Below are 21,336 nucleotides of genomic sequence, written 5' to 3'. Positions count from 1 at the left end.
TTTAAAATGAACTAGAAATAAGTTAGATAATAGGTCAATTGAATAAAATCTAGCAATATTGTGCTAGTTTCAAGTAATTTTCAAGCAATATTGCTAGTTTCAAGTAATTTTAAGCAATATTGCTAGTTTCAAGTAATTTTCAAGCAATATTGCTAGTTTCAAGTAATTTTAAGCAATATTGCTAGTTTCAAGTAATTTTCAAGCAATATTGCTAGTTTCAAGTAATTTTCAAGCAATATTGCTAGTTTCAAGTAATTTTCAAGCAATATTGCTAGTTTCAAGTAATTTTCAAGCAAGAGCTAGGATTCGAGTGAGCTGTATAATCTTATTTGTAAAGCTAGAACGAATGACTAGTTTCTAGTCACAACATTCTAGTTTTTATTCAATCGACCCATTGTTTCAAATCTTCATCAGCACTTCGTGTGAGGTCAGGCCATGATAGTTGAATCAAGATGGAAGGCGAGTATATACAACAAAGAATGCAGAATGATTGAATGATGTTTGAGCTTACCTGATGCATGGGCTGATGCAGAACAGCTGAATGATGCTGCTGATGCGGGGCCCCCATCACAGAGGGGATGTACAGATGTGGCATAGCGCTATTCTGATTGGCCGTCAAGTGGTTGAAGGGAGGGGGAGTGCCACTGTGGAAAGCCTGCTTGTCGTACGACTGCAAACACAAACACATTATCAAATATAAATAATCGATTAATTATACAAATCAAAATGTGTGCACGCTGTAATATACTAGAATTACACTAATATGTGTAATCAAAATTATTCAACATACAGTAGCTTAGACCCATATGCACCATCATCGTATAATCGAGATTGATCAGCTGTTCGTTTAAACCCAGGATGAGGTTTTACACATTCTCATAAATGCGACCATTTATATTCTAGTAAAACCTGGTTGAATCGTGATCAGCTGTTCATTTAAACCCGGAATCATAGGATAAACTAACAATCTCTGCTTATTGTAATCAATGTTTTTTCTCTGCCGGAATGTAACCCGATAATAATGCGACCATAATATTATTTTTGTCATAGTCATTCAATTCCAGCTGTTTTACATCCATGAAATCAAGCCGGTAAACAGCTGATTGTAGAACAAATAAACATATGATTCTCATTACAGCATTCTATACTGTAATAAAATCATATGTTTTCTTTACATTGTCCAGTCAAAGAAAGGTTATAGAGGGAAATGTTTGGAAGACAATATTTGACCCCGCAGTTCTGTTTAGGGTAGTAAGGAGGTTAACATATCAAAAGTCCCCACCCCTACCCACTGTGCTAAGGGGGTGGGGGGTGGGGGTAGTTTAAAGGTACCTTTTTTTGATTTCTCGCATATAACTCGAAAACTATGTATCTTACGGACATAATTTTTACATAAAAAATTGAAGCTTACACAATTTCCTATAATATTTATCCCACAACTTTTTCTATATCTTCTCTAGTTTTCGAGATATCCGCTCTTGAAGGAGTGACATTTTTGAAAAAACATATTTGCCTCCAATTTTTTTTTTTCAATTTTTGAAAAAAAACATTTGAATCCAATTTTTTTTTCAATTTTTGAAAAAAACACATTTGAATCCAATTTTTTTCAATTTTTATTATAACTTTCTGAAAACTGATGGGGGAAAAATCCATGCTGATTATGAACTTATAGAGCACTGAATTCTCTTAAATTTGATGTATAATTTCACACTTTTACGAATTTCCCTACACCTTTTGCAGCAGCTTTAGTGTTGATTGTGAAATCTCCAGTTTTGCAACAATAGACCGATTGACAAAGGAATTTGGAGGGAATGTTTCAACTACAATTTTTGACTTTGCGCTTTGTTAAGACTAGTTAGAAGAACATATCAAAAGTTCCCATTCCTAACTCATGTGCTAAGGGGATGAGGGTGGTTTAAAAGTTGCATTATTCAGTGTTTTGCTCCCACGCTCATATCTTGAGAACAATACGTTCAACCGAGATAACTAACAATTCAAAAATGAAGCTAGATAAATTCTCTACACTTCTTGTTTGGTGGAATTTTTTGATATTTCCAACAGTTCCCGAGATATTCGCTCTTTAAGGTGTGTAATTGTTAAAATGACAGGTTTTTATCCAATGTTTTGCTTTTTCCATATAACAATGAAGCTTTGAAGCTTCAATTTTTTATATAACAATTATGTCCGTTAGATACATAGTTTTAGAGTTATATGCGAGAAACCAAAAATGGTACCTTTAAACCACCCCCACCCCCTTGACACAGGGGGTGGAGTTGGGGACTTTTGATATGTTCACCTGCTTACTACCCTAAACAGAACTGTGAGGTCAAAAATTGTCTTCCAAACATTTCCCTCTATACCCTTTTCTGAGCATTCATTGCCTGGACTAACAGTCGAGTATGTTTGCTAGTTCCGAATTTGAAACAGCAACACTGTTCCTTAAGCCGCATTTAGCGCTCCAGGTAGAAGTTTTGTCAACTACAATCAAGAAATTCCTGATTCAAAACTTGTAAACTAGGTTATGTTAATAGAATGCATGTAGTAATGTCAGCACAAGCAGGTAATGTTTTCTGTCTATCAATTATTCTTTTATAGATTATTATGAAAAAAATTATGTAAGTTACTTGGACGTGAATGTCTTTTGCAGTGCTCGAATGAAATTCTAGTCGAGGCGTTAGCCGAGAACATCATTCTCGCTTCCAAATCGGCCCTTCCCGTCCTTGTGACTCAAGATACTATTCTCCTGTCAGGTAAACTAGATGCTCATAGCTTATTGATGAATGGTTCTACGTACATTGACTTTGCTGAGCGTGGCGTGCGATTTGTTGTAGATGTTTGAGGATAGGTCAGCGGCGGGCACAACCTGATTGGCAGTGTTGGCGGGCGTAGCGACGCCACTGCCCGACTTGCTCTGACTGGACTGGCCGCTGTATGAGCCCCCACCGCCTCCACCCACTTTCACCGTCGTGTAGTCTGCACCCGCTCCACCGCCACCGCCGCCTCCACTGTTTGTATCGTAGCCCGAGCCGTAGCCCACTGAGCTGTATGTGCCTGCTGGACCCTGCAAACGTTCAAAACACACGTTTAGTTCATTTGTTCAAATATCAGTTTAAACTGTAGATTGTGGCACCATGTCTCTTGGTTCATGCGATCATAGATTAGCGTTAAACTTGGATTATGCATATAATCTAAGGTCGACAAGTTATTTGTCAAGTTCTGTTATTCGGTAATTCAGTGTAGCGATGTCTTTATGATTTGTCGATATTAGTAATTTTTTCATCACTAAAATCTAAAATAGGGTGTCTGATCAAAGTGATAAATTGTAAATTTGTTCAAGGCCCAACCTCCTCCTTTCAGTTGACATCGGTGTAGTAGAAAAATTACAGCTCGATAGCATAGCCTATAACACAGGTTTGAGTTTTCGTTGAGACCAGCTATTATTGTTGAAAAGGCAACCATATTTATTCCTAACATCTACATCCAGGTTTTGGTTACTAAGGTTACCAGGTGGTTTTGGTTTGGTTTGTGATATTATAATCATGGAGTTTTGGTTTAGAATGGTATTGTAGTTGAAGCAGCCGGCACACAGGAACAATAGGCGTTAACTATGCTTCCACTAGCTGTCGCGGGAAAACAGAATTGGAAAATTTTTTGGACTCAAAATAGTGTGTGAATTAAGTTATCATTTACATAACCTCTAGACTGTGTATTCCAAATTGTTTAAAGCAGTTTTGGGCGAATGCCTGTTGTTTTTACCTGCATTGTATCTATTATAAATAAATAAATGAAATGAAATGCCATTTACATTCAAGTTTTGGACTTTCCCGTAGCAGCTATAGTTAACCGCACGAAAATAGTAATATGAAAATTGGAACAGATGAGTGAAACGTTGCCAAATTAGAGTTGCTCGATGAAGTGCACAGCTGGTTATTAATCAAAATTTGTATAATACACCTGAAGAATTAGCAACGACCATGGATGCGGAGGGGTGAGGGGGACTCATCTGTTTCAATTTGCATCGCACTATTTTCGTGCGGTTGACTATAATAGCCAAAGACCTTAAAGAGATCTTTAAGGTCTTTGATAATAGCCGCTACTAATGTCCCCGTGTGCAGCATGCAACTGATGAAAGCTGGTTTCAGATGAGATGTTATAAATAGCTGTGGATACCCCTCTAATTGATGATGAAAAAGTACAAAATGGCAGCCTTCTACATTAATACACGCATAATTTTTATTTACCACAATTTATCGTACTTGTAAATATTGCTAATCTTCGTTGTAATGTTCATTCTGATCTAATTCAGAGTATAAGGCGTCTTTATTAAACTCCACAGGGAAAAATCTGGAGGTGTTGAATACTGGAACAATACTGTTCAAGAAGGAACCCTCGTTAATCTTGGCAAAACAACATGCTTACATTATCTATAAAATAATAAAGGAAAGAATTAGCTTGTACGTGATAGGAAATTCATGAATGACGCATCCTCACGTCTGAACTACTCAACTGATTCACTTGAAATTTTGCATATTTATTCTCAATGTACCGAGGATGGTTACAGGCCTATTTTGAAATAGGGTTATTTTGAATTCTTCAAGATTTCATTAGGTAAAATTGTCAATTATACCCTTGAGGAGCACGGGTTACCTGTAGTCGTACACAAAACAATACTGCAGACCTATTGTAACCTGTACAAATTGAATGACTTTAGATAAGTTTTTTATACATAATTAGTGATTCTATCATCTTGCGGTAACCACACACCGAATATGACAAGCCCACTTTTCAAAGATATAATGAAAGTACCTTGTTAGCGTACTGGGCCGAATTGGCTTGGCCGGCATGGCCCTGACTGGCCTGTGCTGCCTGTGTGGCGGCTGCGACGGGCGTGTACAGTTGCGGGGGTGGTGGCGGTGCGGCCGCGTACTGGTAGTTGCCCGGCGGGAACAGCTGTGCGGCCGTGCCGTACAGGTAGAACGCAGACGAGTACGGTCCGGGCCCCATCATCGGCTGGTGTGGTGCACCGCCGCCCTGCGCTCCACTCTAAAACATTCAATCACATTAATAACCAATTTCGTAATACATAATTGAATAAATATAATCGTAGAGATAGCTCAATAACACAATACAATTTGAGAGCGTAATCGTTTTGTGTTAATTCTCGTTTTACTTCCCGTTAAGAATCGCTTCTAATTGATCGGAGATTCTAGATTTAGACTACTGTGTCGAATATCTAATATATTGAAAAAGTTATAAAGCCATTGATAAAATATAGCATAAGAAGATATCCCATGTTAGAGGTCATTTATATGCCAAATTTCAAGTAGACTTTCAACTCAAGCCGCTTTATGTCGATTATTACTGATTTGGCCTGGTGAGAGAGCAAGAGCAGCTTATTATGAGAGGCTACCAGCATCAAATCTTCATGAAAAAGAGCTACTAGGACTATCGGCTGAAGTTGACATCATGTCGGGTCGCGAATTACTTTACGTTGTAGGGACAGTCTCCATCACTTCAATCATATTTATGACTCTATAGCTACGTTTACACTATTTAGCTGGAGAGCTATATAAAATTTGAGCTACATATAGCTCTGTCAGCTACATATAGCTCTGCTAGATGTAGCTCTGCTATAAGTAGAATTAACACTAGCTTTATGTAGCAGAGCTATATGTAGCTTTGCTAGATATAGCTGCTCTGTCCTTGAAGGAAGGCTGCCGCAGCTGTTTAGTGCCTGCTGGGTTTACACCAGATATACTGTACTCATTTGTTGTCAGAGTGCTAGTAGGTTATTGCGCATTGCGAGCATTTATTTTTGATTGATATATTATTGTGCAATGATCGAGAGTGAATTTGACTGGAATAGAGACAAAATTATCCAATATCTTCTTTTTCTTTTCTGTGCTGCCATTTTGATTCCATTACTTGTAGCAGAGCATTGGAATAAACCAGTATCCACTGCTCAGTTCCCAGCCAGATGCCGAAGAAAAAGGTAGTTCTTGCAGCAGCCGCTGCTTTCGCCGCAGCTACTGTGATATTTTCAGCACAGAGAAGAGAAAGAAGATATTGGACAATTTTGTCTCTATTCCAGTCAAATTCACTCTCCATTATTGCACAATAATATATAAATCAAAAATGCTCGCAATGCACAGTAACCTACTAGCACTCTGACAACAAATGAGTACAGTATATCTGGTGATATATATCAGATTCTCTTTGATGTTTACCGAAAATTTTGGATAGCTCATTTTCTGCTATATAGCTGAGAAAATAGGCTTAAAACTACTAAATAGCCGGGCTATATAGCAGATCTCCAGTGTTACTTTTTGAACTTGTAGCAGAGCTATATAGCTGAGCTACATGTAGCTCTGCTATATAGCTCTGCTACTTAGTGTAAACCTAGCTTATGATTTCAATCATATGACTCTGTTTATGTATTTTTGGAATCTTAGAAAACTTACAACTAATATATTTTATAACAGTTAGACAGTTTAACAGTTGGATTTGTAACATTAATTAGGTGCTGACCAAATAAAAAAAATGTATTTTTTCTTGGTGAATATAATATACAGTATTTTTGAGATATGATTGATTAATATTATCAACAGTGAATCAATTTTATGATATATTGGGATGACTTGTATCACAAGTCTCGTTCTGTTCAATGGGATGCAATGGAAACTGAAAAGAGGCTACAATGTATTCCTATCATTTCCAATGACTCTACAACGTGAATCTTTCTATAGGTAAACAATTGAAAGGTGCGCCAGATTTGTCATTCATATTGAGGAAACTCTTCGTGAATGCGACGAAATCAAAGAGTTGACAAGTCACTATAATGGAAAATGTGGACCATGTTCTTGTTACTATGTTACTGCCTATAATTTGAGAAAATCTTAACACACATCGTAGAGTAAATAGTATATTACATAGTACAGTACTGAATATTTCCAATAATAGCCTCATGTAGGCCTATAATGCTTGAGCTTGTAAACTGATTCAAATGTTTGGTGTTTTAATTTCTCTAAATTCAAAATGTTTAGCTTATATATATTTTTGACGAAAATTGAACTTGGACGTTTTACAGTAAAAACATAACCTATTTTTTGGACATTTTATCAATTTATCAAAATTTGGGAATGGAATAGATTTGGGCCAAGCCTGTTGTTCCTTCCTAATCATATTTATATGATTTGTTATTCTGTCCACAAATAAATGAATTCCATAGACGTAACTAAATCGAGAATGATTGTAAACATAACGAGTAGGTAAGATCCAAAAATATAGAAATAATTTATTCAAATGGTTTTATGAACAGTGATGCAGAAAGACTAACCATAATTAGGTTAGATCATAGAGGAAAGATAGCATAAGATATAATTATCATAGTACAGTTTAATATATTCCAATTTTCACTGTTACACCAAGCCTATTATTTTAGATTATTTATTTCATATATACAATATAATTCTCAACTATGAATGATTGTGAAGCGAACAACAGGCTTAAAGCCCAAAACTGTTCCTTTCCCAAATTAAGATAGAAATTGTCCAAAAATAGGTTATGTTTACACTTCATGATTCTTATCCAATTTAGAGTTCCAAAATATTTTTAAACTAGGAATTTACAATTTAGAAAAGTTGAAAACCAAATTAAATCAGAATACTTCACTAAATCACCACTGATAACTAAAAAATACTGTATTATTACTGTGTTGGCCGAGTGAGAGTGTATGAACAGCACAGTAGAGATTACCAGCGCCACATAGCTTCACGAAACAGAACAGCGTGGACTATCGGCTTGACATAACAGTGAATTTTAGAACACATGCACCCTATACCATGAGACACACTATCTTATGCTATCTTTTCTCTATGATTTAGATACAGACATATTGAAACTATTGGACTGTTGAAGCTAACCTGTTGGGACAAGGTAGACGGAACAGGAGACGTGTTGTTATCAGCTCTTGTGAACCTGGCATCTGGCATTGTGTAGGCCACACTGCCTAGACCCTCTCGGCCTGTTGCTAGCGTTGTCTGAGGCTGGTATCCCATGTCATAGTATCCTGCAGGCTATAGCAACACAACAACCACTATTACACCCATCAACATTATTCATCAATTATTTTACTGATAGCTTATCACAGTTAGTTATTGCGAACTCAAATAAAGCATACTATATTTCGTTCAAACGAAATAAAAGTGACTTGTAATTCTCACATCAATTTACAACCTTGACCACCTATTAAATAAGAAATACTATTTTCATAATATTACTATGCGTATTTGTGCAAGTTCAAGCTTGGTTATGCATGAAGGCCTGCTGCGGTCGGTATTCGGTAGCCTATATTGGCACTAATGTCAGCTCTAACAGGTTATATTGTTTTCTTTCTTTTTTCTCCTGAATTTCAGCTTTTCTGTGGATAGTTTTTTCATTCATCTCTCAATTTTCATTTGCTCTTTTCTTCAATGAGCAAATGGTTATCCACTGGTCTCCACTATTCACAACATGTTTCCTAACTTGAATGTTGGATTTTTCTACTGAGTTGCATTCATTGTTTCTGCATAAACTCTGTAAATTATGCTATCGTAGATATTTGAAGTCACACCTACACACAGATGTATAGTCTTTGTAGGGGTATTCCATCCATATTTTATCTTTCTGTCCTCTAAAGCAAAACAGAAAATGTTAAAATAAGTTGTTTTTCATAGTGGATTTTCATAAGTATTTTTATTTTTTTATTTTTTTTTTATTTTATTTTTTTTTGTATTTTTAGCCGGTACAATGTTGTACAATATACTGTTCTACTGTTCAGTTTTGTAATAATATTTTGTGCGAAATAAATTAATTTTTGAATTTTTTCTATTACAGTTATTGAAATTGTTATTGTATTACAATTACAGTAATACAATGTGTAAGGGCGAAAAGAGATAAAACTACTAGATTAAATGGTGACACAATACCAGGTGACACGTAAATGACAGTTCAATTCGCCAAAAATATCACTAATTTTATAGATTGAGAATAGAGTGAGGATTACCACGTGTTGCGGAATGCGTTGCTGCAGCATTTGCAAGTCGTCGTAGCTGAAGAGGGCAGCGGCAGGCGGCTGCTGGTAGTAGGGCAGGGTGCCGGCCGCCTGACCAATCATGTACTGGGTGCTGACGAGGGGCTGGACGCCAGGCGGCATGTTCTGCACCTTGCTCATGGAGGCGGCCACCTTGTTGGCAGCACTGCCCGCCTGCTGGTTGGCGGACAGGCCGAGCGACGGCGTCACGCTTGTGTTCGACACGGGTGTGATGGAAGCCGGCGCTGTCATTGCACTCGACGCGGGCACTGAGTCGTACTGCAATACAATAAACACAATCATACTCCAAACCAACAAAATTAGCTTTTAAGACTATAGACACAAATGTTTTTTGTAGACGTACTTTGGTATCAACGTAGCTGGCTCAGATATAGATTAGACTGACTGGTTGACTCAGATATAAAGTTCTCAGGTTGCACCTGATTGATTTCAGTGTCTTAAACGTGACTTGACTCTTTTAAAGCTGCCTCTAGTTTACAGACAGCTCAACCTTTTCATCCAAAAAACAATCTTCGTTATGTCAGGAAACAAACCCAAGACACCTGAATTTCTAAGCCAGTAACTAATCTAATCGATTATGAAAATTTTAATTAATGAGATAATCAAATGGAGTGACGTTATCACATTACGTCGTGTTTAAAGGAATCTCAAATAGTTTTGTATTACATTTTATTGTCTCTTTTCTGTATAGGGCTACTTGTAATATAAATATAAATAAAAATTTTAGTACCCTTTTTTTGAATTATTTTCGTTATAAAATATTACAAAATAGTACCCTTATAACGAAAATAATATTCAAAAAAAGGGTACTGAGATTCTTATTTATATTTAGTATTACACTATTACAATAGAGAATAAATTTTTGACCTGGAAAATATTTGTGAGGAAAGATTCTGACATACACGAAGCTATAAAGGAATTATCAGATGAACTTAATAACTTAAGGGTAGGTTATCGATCATGAACATTGAACAATCCTATTATTAAACCTATCTCTCATGCCAACATATTTAGCTATGCCCTGACTTCGCTCTCTAGGAAAAATAAAGGCAGTCATTCTGTTTTATTTCCATTTACGACATTGATTTTAGTGCAATCGTACCTGAGAGTCTTTGGAAACGTTTGAGCTGAGATTGGAGCCAATTTTGTGATTGGAAGCCGTCGGCTGGCTGGACGAGTAGCTGTTCTGGAAGGGGTAGGACGCGCCGTAGGGCACCGTATGCGAGGCGTAGGCGGTGGTCTGATAGTTGGAGGGGTAGCTGGTGAAGGAGGGATAGGAGGTGCCTGCGCCGCTGCCCGGTGTCTGCTGAGTGACCGAACTGCTGTAGTTGCTCGAACTCGGATAGGCCGACTGTGTGGTGGTGGCTGTGTAGCCGCCCCCGCTGCCCCCAGATGCGTAACCTCCCGAGTTGTTGTAAGCGCTTGCGCCGCTGGACGTCACCTGAAATTCAATGAACCATTTTAGTCGTGATTTGAACCATTTCATAAGTGATTATGAATATGTTCAAAAATTCACTATTCTTTTTAGGGCTACTGATCATTTTAACACAATAAAAAAATTATCAAAGTACTCAATATAATGGCAACAAATTATAGCAACACTACTAGTTCAAACTCTTAAAGAGCCATTTTTCAGTGTAATAAATAAACATTGAATTGATGCTAGTTTATGTTTATATAATAAACTTAGACTAGCATTAATTCAATGATGTGTATTTGTTTTAATTACACTTGAAAATGGCTCTTGAAGAGTTGAATGAGAAATAAATAATAATTCGATAATTTTTTTGAGTTTCAATATCACAAAATAACATGACGAAGTTAATTCAACAACTTCTCTATTTCCATATCAATTGAGCAATTTTACGTAAGTTATGCCTATAAATTTATAGAATTTAATATCTTTTTAATATGAATAGCAATTACCAAAAATACACACATTTACACAAGAAAAATTATACAGGGATATGGGAAAAATTAATCTTAATGCATTCTATCAATGTCCGGTATTTAGCATGAAAAATACATAAAGCCGACAGAGTTGTGTTAAACTCCATCGATCTATTTTCTTCCAGTTGACTATAGTTATAAAACTTATAGCGTGTTTCTAGCCTGTGAACAGATTCTAAATGTTATGTTTTCTGAGCAGTCTTGCAAAAAATACCAAGATATATTTAGCAATATCAAGTTGAAAAGCCTGCACTCAAGGACAGCACGTCTTCTACTAGCTGCCGTGGGTACGAGGAATTGGAAATATCTGGAACTCATGGCACATGGCATTTCCAATTCCGCGTTCCGCGGCCACTAGAGGAAGCTACTAAGGTCATCCAGTGTACAGCGTGCATATTCGAAATGTTTTGTTTTCTGTGCAGTATGACGAAAACGTGTTGAGCACTCACCTGCGATGACGTGGAGTAGCTAGCCGAGTTATAGGTAGAGGCGGGTGTCTGGTAGACGGGCGCCGACGTTTTCTGATAGACGGTGGCCGTCGACTGGTAGATGCTGGGCGACTCTGAAGCGGTGGCCGAATAGGTGAGTGATGACACGTCGGTCGGTTTCGCCGCACTGCTCAGTTCGGCGATGCTCGGCGTGGTGGCGGCAACTGATCGCACTGCCGTACTTCCGCCGCCTCCGCCGCTAGAGTAGGAACCGCCGCCACTCGACACCACTGCAGCCGCTTCCGACGCAGCCGCAGCCATCAACGATTCGCCGCCTCCGCTCGAGCTCTGACACACACACACACACACACAGTCAATGCTTGCTTCAAAACATGCTTCCTTCTTGGTTGTAATTCATTTCTCAAGTTTCAGAATATTGTATTGAACGAAACCTTGCCTGCCATTCATGTCCGTAATTATTGTCTCAAGTTTCACAACTTGTCATTCATGTTCATGATCTATTTCTCAATTTTCAGAATAGTATTGAGGAAGACCTTATCAAAATCCTTCATTCATTTATGCAATTCAATTCTCAATTTTCAGAATGCTTCATTGTCGACATGCTTCATTCTTGTCTGTAATTTGTTTCTTTGTTTTCAGATGTGTTGATTGATTGTTTTCTACACTCAAAAATGTATATTCATTATTCAACCATTCAGAATTACGTACACAACTTCCAGAAGCGTGCCACAGGCTGAAGCCCAAAACGGTTCCAATTCTAATTTATACAACAAGATGTTGTATAAAGGTTATGTATCACTTTCACAAATAATTGAACAAGTTCAAACATTGAAGAAACTGTAACATTTTGTAACGGGTGTTTTTTTTTTTCATTTTTACTTTTTTTGAACAAACACGCTGACAAAAATCGACAAATCTTCAAAATCTTTAGATATTTTAATAAAAATGAACGTTGAAAGGGTACTTTGATTTTCAATAGTTATGTATAACTATTGAATACAGTAACGGTGAATGACAAACGAAACTGTTTTGACAGGACACAACTCCCGTGAAGTAGAGTAGTATCATAGAGAAACAGTAGCATAAGTAGATATCCCATGGTATAGGGCGTTTATGTCGCAACTTTTACTGTTATCTCAAGCTGATAGTCCACGTAGTTCTTTCCTGTGAAGCTTTTTGACGCTGGTAGTCTCTCATATTGTGCCGTTCATACACACTGACCCGGTCAAAACAGTAAAAATCTACAGTAATCGGCTTGAGATAACAGTAAAAGTTGCGACATAAACAACACCTATACCATGGGATATCTACTTACGCTATTGTTTCTCTATGGTAGTATCTAGTAACTAGATAAGGAATGGAATGAAAACATTCTTTATTAGGCGGAGTTAGGACGTTTTTCTACCAGTAAAACTTCTTTTTCTTCTATCCAACGCCCGTCCTTGGCTGTTCAGCCATTAGACGCCTTGCGTCCAGTAGAAACACTAAAACTTGAAATATTCATAGATAAGGAATCTTGTGGGGGAAAAACGTCCACTCTATTTTTCAAATAGACTTTTTTCAGTGAACTATAATAATTAATGTAGTAAAGAAATAGATATGTTGTTACCTTTTGCGATTGAGTGGGCGCGCTAGCTATGCTAGTCTGCTGCTGGGAAGAGTTAGTGCTTGTTACAGTGTACGAGTCCATAGGTGAGGTGGTGGGGGTGGGAGTGGTGGGGACCACAGAGGCGGGAGGGGCGGCAGGTGCCGCACTGGTCTCGTTCAGGGTGTCCAGAGTCGTCTCGCCCGAGCCGAACTCCAGTGCCCCGAACGCATCCATGAATACCAGGTTGCTGTTCACCGAATCTCCGGGAGGCATTTCCACTGCCGATGATGGTATCTGTAACCATCGTATTATTTTAGTTGAATATTTTTATATTCATTCATTATAGGTATAATTAGTACCTTTTTTGAACTTTAAAACATTTAAAAAGTACTAGTTATTTCTATTTAAACAATTCATGTAGCCCTAAGAAATACTCTTTTCTACATTTATATATTTATTTATTAGTTTATTAATATAGCTAAGACTGGGAGAGAGAGAGAGAGAGCAATAGCCCAACATTGCTCTTCTCCCAAGATTTATAAACAATAACATTCTTTCAAAAGGTAGGATACATTTTTCACTTACAAAAATTCAAGTCCAACTTTCTGTCTTGAAAATTGTGTTGAGAACGAATTTTCAAGTTACCGAAAACAGTTTTATTTCTATGAGTGTGTGGTTGCAAAACGTACACTCGCAAGAGTTATATTCACTAGATTATTCACAGCCAATCTGATTTAAAAGCACCACATTATTACACTAGTTCCAGTTGACTCGACTTCTATAATGGTATCACGTTTACCGAAACAGTTCAAACATTTCAAGAATATGTGGTTGCAAAAAGTTATAGTAATTTTATTCAATACTGATTATCAATTCTTAAAAGTTGTATTATTCTATAAAGTTGTATTGTGCTTTTGTGAAATAAATATTTTTTTTATATTATTATCATTATTATTGAGGCTCTGCCATATGCAAATTGTCAAGGAGTATAATAAGCTATGCAAGGAATATAGGCCTAATTTATATTTACTTTAATACGAATCTGTTCATATAAACATCAATTTTCAGAAATGTCTTCAATTATAATTGAATGCAATTTCAAATTATTATTTTCAACCAGTCAAATGAGGGAAGCATATGTTTTAACGCGTTATTAATATGAGATTCAACAATAAGGCACGTTTGCACAAAAACCTGTTAAATTTCAATCATGATTAAATTCCACGAGAACCAATCAGAAGTTTTTTCTGAGAAGAAGGCTTCTCTTATTGGCTCACGTAGCATTTTATCGGGATTAAAAGTAAACAGACTGTTGTGCAACTGGGTGTAAGACTTACTCTAATCTATGGCACAAACCTTTGATGGAGGTGGTACCCTGGGTCTCTGTGATTTACTTTTTGCTGGAATGGTTTGAGAGGGCACCGAATTCAGTTCTTGTGAAGGAATACTGTTGTACATGACTTTTGAGCCGTAAGTGGAAGTAACTGAAACACAATAAACAAGCCATATTAGCACAAACCGTTCAGAAATGTCGAATTTATAAAAAGCATTCATCTGATTCAAGTCGATAGCTCTTGTAATATCTAGTTACAATGATAAACTGTGACACAATCCAGTAATAAAGAGGATCCTCGAAAAGAGGTTTTAACTGGTGTCAAGATTCAAACAGTAACTTCCTTTTCTGTGTCATAGTAAACTGCAACTTCCTTATAAATTCACATTTTGTGTTTTCTGAACAAATTTTTCTTGTAGTCGAATGTCTCAAAACCAGCTACAATTAGTTCAACAGCAATAAAATCAAATACAAAGCATCATTCAAAATTGAACGAATACATTGAATGAAACCTTAACTATAATTTGATTCATTGAAATTTCAATGTTTATTCAAAATAGCTCAAAACTGGATTACTGATGATTGGTACCAGTGTATTAGATATGTGTCGTTCGGTCATGATTGAACGGGTTATTAAAGTGAACGAGTGATCCGGATCTTCAAAAGACCCGTTCATCAACTGGGGTAAACCCCTGTTTTTGCACATCAACTGTGGTGGACCTTTTTTTTGCTTGTTTATAGGAGAGCTATAAACGAAAATTGAACGGTTCAATTGAACGGGTCTTTTTGAACGGGTCGCGGCAGTGATCGAGAACGATTGACCCGAATCAGTTAAGTGATCCGAACTTCCCATCTCTACATTGAATGTTTTGTAGTTTTTATCAACAAAATATTATGGACACCAAATAAAACTGCCTGAGTTTGGTCTAATAGCATAAAATAAGAATTCTTTATTCAATATTATTTTTAATAACCAACCCCATTGAAGCTTCAGCTTGCAACACGTTAGGGCGAGACCAAATTCGGCGTTTTATCAGTCGGCACAACAGGACAGGAAGCTCTTTAATTGACTGGACAAGAAGCTCTCTCGAAACGTCAACCCAATCAGCCAATGGGAGAGCTTTCTGTTCTATCGTGCCGACTAAGTGAACGCCTAATGTGGTCTCGACCTTATTTACACTACTCATTCATGAAGTAGTCTTGCCTGCAATTTTCCAAACTAATCATACTAACGCAACGCTTAGATCGTTAATATCTCATGATGATTAGATAGTTCAAAATGCATTCTTGATTATACTGATATCGGTAAGAAACTGAGACTAACAGAAAATATGTATAAGTTATGATATCATACCTGAGGTAGTGGTTGGGTAAGTGGTTGGGTAAGAAGCTTGTGTAACAGCGGGCTTTGGAGGAATGGATGAATATGACTGCGACGAGCTTGAATTTATCATAGCACTTTTGTATTCTGAAGGCTGCGTTATGTCATTCAGGTATTGAGACTGGGTCGAATTCACACTTCCAACCGAAGTCTGAAATCATTATTCATTCATGTATCAGTACAATTACAAATCATAATATATTATAGATGCACGACAATCTTAGCGAGAGCAACAGTCATATTCCAAAACTGCTCTACTCCTAATTTTTTAAAATAGTAAAATTTTTCACTGCCAATAATTTGAGTAGAATTCCAAATTACATTACAATAGAACTGTATAACAGACAAAAATGTTGAAAAATACAATAGTCTACTCACAGTGTAGAAAGAAGCATATCAATATGCTTATCATATCAATAGTAACATCGACATTTTTCTGTATACACAAAGATTAAGTGGGCGTGCTTGGGTGTTCAAGACTAGTACAGCATAAAAATAAGTTTTCAACATTGAGAGAGGAATGCAAATACTCAATATTACCCACCAAAAGTGTATTTTCCAACAGGGTTTCAATGAAACTTTCATCAGAAAACGAAAACTATTTCCAAAAACATATTTTGTATGCATGAATATTCTGTGATATTGAATGTACAGAGATCTTAGCCATCGTTACTCAATTTCATGAAGGTAAATTAAATGAAAATTTACTTACGCTATTCAACCCGTTGTTGTAGTTGAGGGACTGAGTCAACTGACTTAGGTATTGAGATTGTTCTGGTGTTAAAGTATTTACTCCAACTCCAACTGGACTCTGAAAATTACAAACAATTCCATTACCAACGAGTATTAATTTTAGTAAAATGAGAATTTTTTGGTATAAAATTATCCTGAAAAAAGAGCTTATCGGTTCTATACGTGGTTTTATTCTTGGTTGAACCAAAATGAAAATAGCTCAAATTACTGCAAAAGCTAACAATGAGGAATGATCACAACTAGGAACTGTATTAGTAGGGGAAACATTTCTATTCACAGCTGAATCTGAAATATCAGATTAGCTAGTCACAACTAACCAATATTTATTATCATCCAACCGAAATACCTAATATATTTTCTCATTCCACAACAGAGGTTAACAACAGTACAGACGCTCATACTTGGTTCAATAATCAATGTCGAGAGACATAACTAAATGGCCAATCCAAAATACTAATAGTTCCCCAACGAGTTCTCCAGCCCGATCTTATAAGAGTAATCATTTTAATTATTGTCTCCAAATAGCCATGAGTAGACCGTTCAAGAGTTGGCCAAACCTTCAAAGAGTTACGCTTAGCAAAGTAATGACTAGTATTGGAAACATTCAACTAACAAAATAATAACATAACAGTTCTATTCAATAGAATTGCAAGACATGAATAAATAAACACTTATCAGTTGTTTTCTTTCATTATAATAAATTTGAAAGTTATAATGAACTACTTGAATCATTAACAAGAGGCCTTAGTACTACAGTACGATTGATAGAGGCACAAAGACTAAGATGGTTCGGACATGTTTAAAGGATAAATGAAAACAGAATGCCAAAAATAGTGCTCAAAGTTCACTCGAGAAGGTAAAGGGGCAGACCAAGAATACAATGGGAGAATAAAGGATGATTTGATAAGGATGGGTTACAGAGGATGGAGGAAAGAGATGCTTGGAGGAATGTTGTGGAGGAGACCAAAGCCCACACTTTGAGAGCTAAAGGATAATAAATAATAAATGTATCAATGTGACGAATGGTGTTATCCGCGGTGCAGCTAATTCCTATATGCTACCATCAATTAAAGCAAAGACTTGACTGCATGGAAGAGTGTTAATTTGACGACTTACTGAGGAAAGTTGAGTGACTGGTTGCTGTTCTAGGGTCGACGACTGTTCCTGGGCGAGTGAATCTCCTAACCCAGGCGTCGGTGTTGCGGAAGAATTGGCATCCAAACTATCATCTTCCGGCTTGGCCGGCTCTGGGCCAGTTGAAGGAGTAAATACCTTACTATCAGCCAGTGATCCCGTATACTCTTCATTGTCCCAGTCTTCGGGCGATGGAAAACCTAGCAACAAACAAACAACACTTTCCCTATACTATCCAGTTTCCAAATTTCATATGATTGTCTGATAATACATGATTATCACTCATTCTATACTATCATATTTCCAAATATGATTATGATTGTCTGACAATAATACATGATTAGCACTCTTTCTATAGTATCCGGTTTCCAAATGTTACATGATTGTCTGATACATGATGATCACTCTGTCTTGAAACATAAAATCTTGATGGAGCTGAATCTAAGATCAACAACAATAAAAACAAAAACAATAATGATAACATCTACTGAAAAAACAATTCGAGCATAGAACAGGTGCAGTAAAGGATACTTCTCATAGAAAAGCTGACACATTCAAGAAGCTATTACAAAAATGAGTTTGAATAATAATTTTTCCAACCTTAAACCAAAATTTTGATTTGAATTAACTATGGTTTTATGTTTAGTCTATGAATGAAAATAATATCAACTCAACAAAATTTAGATAAAATTTTTCGAGATTTGAGCTTACCAAATCAACGCGTCTTAGCATCAAACTTTTATTAGTTTTATAAGTTCATTATTATGGATGAATTATTAAATGATAATTTTTCAGTAAAGTAATGATTTAGAAAAAATGACAATTTTGTGTAAAATACATAACAAAGATGAACTAATGAAAATCGTGAGCTGTTCAATTGATACAGATAGGGGGTAAGCAAAGAATATTGTATCAAGAACTAAAATTTAATTTTCAAACAATATATTTCAAGAGTTTATATTAACTTACTGATAATTTTTATAATAAATTCTTTGTTTATGAGTTTATTTCCAATATAAATTTTGAATTAAAAAAAAGAGTGTCGTTGAGGTGTAAATGAAATTTGAGAATTTTTCAATAAGCTTTCTTCCTGGTTTTAAAAGAAAGCTAGAAGAGATAATACATTTTTAGTCAATTGCATAAATGCAATTTGAAAATAGTTTTCAATTAGCTACCTGTCAGGTGTTCAATAATTCCGCCCCTTCTGGATTAATTTTGAATTTGGAATTACCTATATTTAACTTTTTGTAGTGTATTTGCTAAATTAATATGTAATATTATATTAAACCCCTTGGATTAAATATTATATTTAATCCCAGGAAATTATATTCAACTTTTTTATGGTATTTGGGTAGCTTAATTTTCAATTATGTTTGACTTTTTGAATAGTAATTGGGTATTGGGTGTGTTTATGTGCTTCGAGCGTAGTCTGAGCGAAAGACTCACCTACTTTGTCAGCACCCTGTTCTGCACCTGGATTACTCCATGTTTCAATAGGACAAGAAAAGTTTTGATTACTTTTTGAGGCACCTCGTCCCTGGAATGTGCGCGGTCCGCCGCGGTCGCCACGGCCGCCTCTGGAGGACGATCCGCCTCCGCCGCCCCCGTTCGACATACGTCCGGGGCGATCCCGTCTATGACCACCGCCTCCGCCACCACCTCCACTGTATCCGTCTTCCAGGTTCCGCTCGTTCTCCTTGTTCTCTCTACCGCGCCCTGCAATACCAATTCGATTCACTTGCAATTTTCCTCAATTCACATAAAAAAACGCGGACAGAGCTTCGTTCGCTCTGGAGTACAAAAGCATAAAACATTTATTACGAAAGAAGAAATTATAATAGCATTCATAGTTCATACAGAAATGATCCATCTAATCACAGTAAATTGAGATTAATTCCGAGAGGAATGCAAAAATTTCCCTCACAAATGCCCGGTTGCACAAAAGCCGGTTAAATTTTAATCCTGATTAATTTCACGTGAACCAAATTAGAGAAGACCTTTTAAAAAAGATGAATCTACTGGAATTAATCAGGATTGAAAATAGCCCGGCTTTTTTGCAACCTGCACTAAGTACCTGATTCAATGATTACAAAAGTTCAAGAGCTGAGTCATAATTTTGACACAGTCCCACACACATGAACTCGCTCACTCACTTCCATCATCAACATACGACGAAATAATTATTATCAGCTGTTTTTCCAAAGATGAATGAATAATAGTTATCCTTTTAAGGCTGTGCAAAGGCTAAAAATAAACTTTCTACTGGTGATATTTTTTCAAGTTTTTCGATTTGTATATCATCAAGCTATCAAAATGAAAAAGTTTTCTCGGGAAAACATTTTTTTCCGATTATTACTTTTTGAGATATGAGCGCCTAAAGTTTGAATTTTTGGGACAGAACATTTCAAATTCGGTAAGATATAAATCCATAAGATTCAGAGGATGGATTCTCCATGGTATTGTTGATCTAGTAAAATAAAAATTTTCTAAAAATATAAATTTTTGAAAAAGTTATTCATTTTACCAAAAATAACTCAACTAAAAGTTATATTTGGTTATCTTTAGTAAATTTAATAGCTATCTTAAAAATTGATATTTTCAGAAAATTTTTGTTCAACTAGATCAACAATACCATGAAGAACCTATCCTTTAAATCTCATGGATTTATATCTTACCGAATTTGAAAATTAATGTTCTGTCCCAAAAATTCAAACTTTAGGCGCTCATATCTCAAAAAGTAATGATCAGAAAAAAAAGTTTTCCTGAGAAAACTTTTTTATTTTGATAGCTTGATGATATACAAATCGAAAAACTTAGAAAAATATCACGAGTAAAAAGTTCATTTTTAGCCTTTGCACAGCCTTAATGTCCTTTAGCGAGTTTTCCCAGGGATGAGACCTAGTACAATCGAATTTTTATATTATAAACGTATAAATGTTCTGAATTTCGTGAGAATCGTTAAAGCCGTTTTCGAGATCCGGTGAAATACAAACATATAAACATATAAACATAAATTGCTCGTTTAATAGTATAGGATTAATGTTTACCGGAATGAATTCATTCAATGAGCTCAACACCTTAATATGAAGGGAATATGAGGAGAAGAAGTTTTGGGCTATAATGAGGTACACGTTATGATGGCAGTACTTGATTAGCATTGCTTTTGCTATCCTCGTCTATCATTCGACATAGCATATAGCGTTATCCTTGTCTAGCACCGCAATGTTGCCAGATAGTTTTTCAACATGTAGAGATATAATCTATCAACAACAGTCAGATGGTTTTCTAACAATATGAAAAACTATCAAAAAGTAAACTAAGTATACTTTTATATATTATAAAATTTATTTCCCAAAAAAGAACTAAAACTACTACATCAATTACAGAAAATTTTAGATAGTTAGTCCCATAAATTTCTTATGTGTCTTCTACATGTTTAGTTTTTTCTGTGTGGAAATTGACCTACTCCACTATGGCGTACCATGTTCTGGAGTAGGTTTTGTTTTTTGTGTGAGGATTAGTAATTAGTAAGTGTCTAGTAATTTATTAGGTGGTTATTTGAAAATATGAGTTGTTTGAAATAATGTTTTCTATGTTCTGTCTTCCTTTGCTCATCAACCAATTGTGTACTATTGTTTTGAGCTTTCTAGGATAGTT

General features: G+C 36.1%; 1 protein-coding gene across 5 annotated transcripts in view; it reads right to left on the bottom strand.

The window, feature by feature from the left end:
- Positions 1-21,336, bottom strand: part of LOC111052242 (protein lingerer) — a 50,084-nt gene that overhangs the window by 17,259 nt on the left and 11,489 nt on the right. For 3 of the 5 annotated variants that reach the window (XM_039420700.1, XM_039420702.1, XM_039420701.1), the window contains exons 6-18: positions 19,126-19,395; positions 17,662-17,879; positions 16,505-16,603; positions 15,766-15,943; positions 14,435-14,562; positions 13,100-13,372; positions 11,491-11,817; positions 10,194-10,532; positions 9,044-9,349; positions 7,923-8,075; positions 4,807-5,043; positions 2,795-3,061; positions 512-670 (exon numbers count right to left, since the gene is read on the bottom strand). In XM_039420700.1, coding sequence (XP_039276634.1) covers positions 512-670; positions 2,795-3,061; positions 4,807-5,043; positions 7,923-8,075; positions 9,044-9,349; positions 10,194-10,532; positions 11,491-11,817; positions 13,100-13,372; positions 14,435-14,562; positions 15,766-15,943; positions 16,505-16,603; positions 17,662-17,879; positions 19,126-19,395 — 2,954 coding nt within the window. The remainder of the gene's footprint in view (positions 1-511; positions 671-2,794; positions 3,062-4,806; positions 5,044-7,922; positions 8,076-9,043; positions 9,350-10,193; positions 10,533-11,490; positions 11,818-13,099; positions 13,373-14,434; positions 14,563-15,765; positions 15,944-16,504; positions 16,604-17,661; positions 17,880-19,125; positions 19,396-21,336) is intronic. The other 2 variants (XM_039420703.1, XM_039420704.1) reach the window with 1 other exon arrangement.

This window comes from Nilaparvata lugens, chromosome 2 (genome assembly GCF_014356525.2).
Source record: "Nilaparvata lugens isolate BPH chromosome 2, ASM1435652v1, whole genome shotgun sequence".
Lineage (NCBI taxonomy): Eukaryota > Metazoa > Arthropoda > Insecta > Hemiptera > Delphacidae > Nilaparvata > Nilaparvata lugens.
This window is presented reverse-complemented; position numbering and strand designations above follow the sequence as displayed.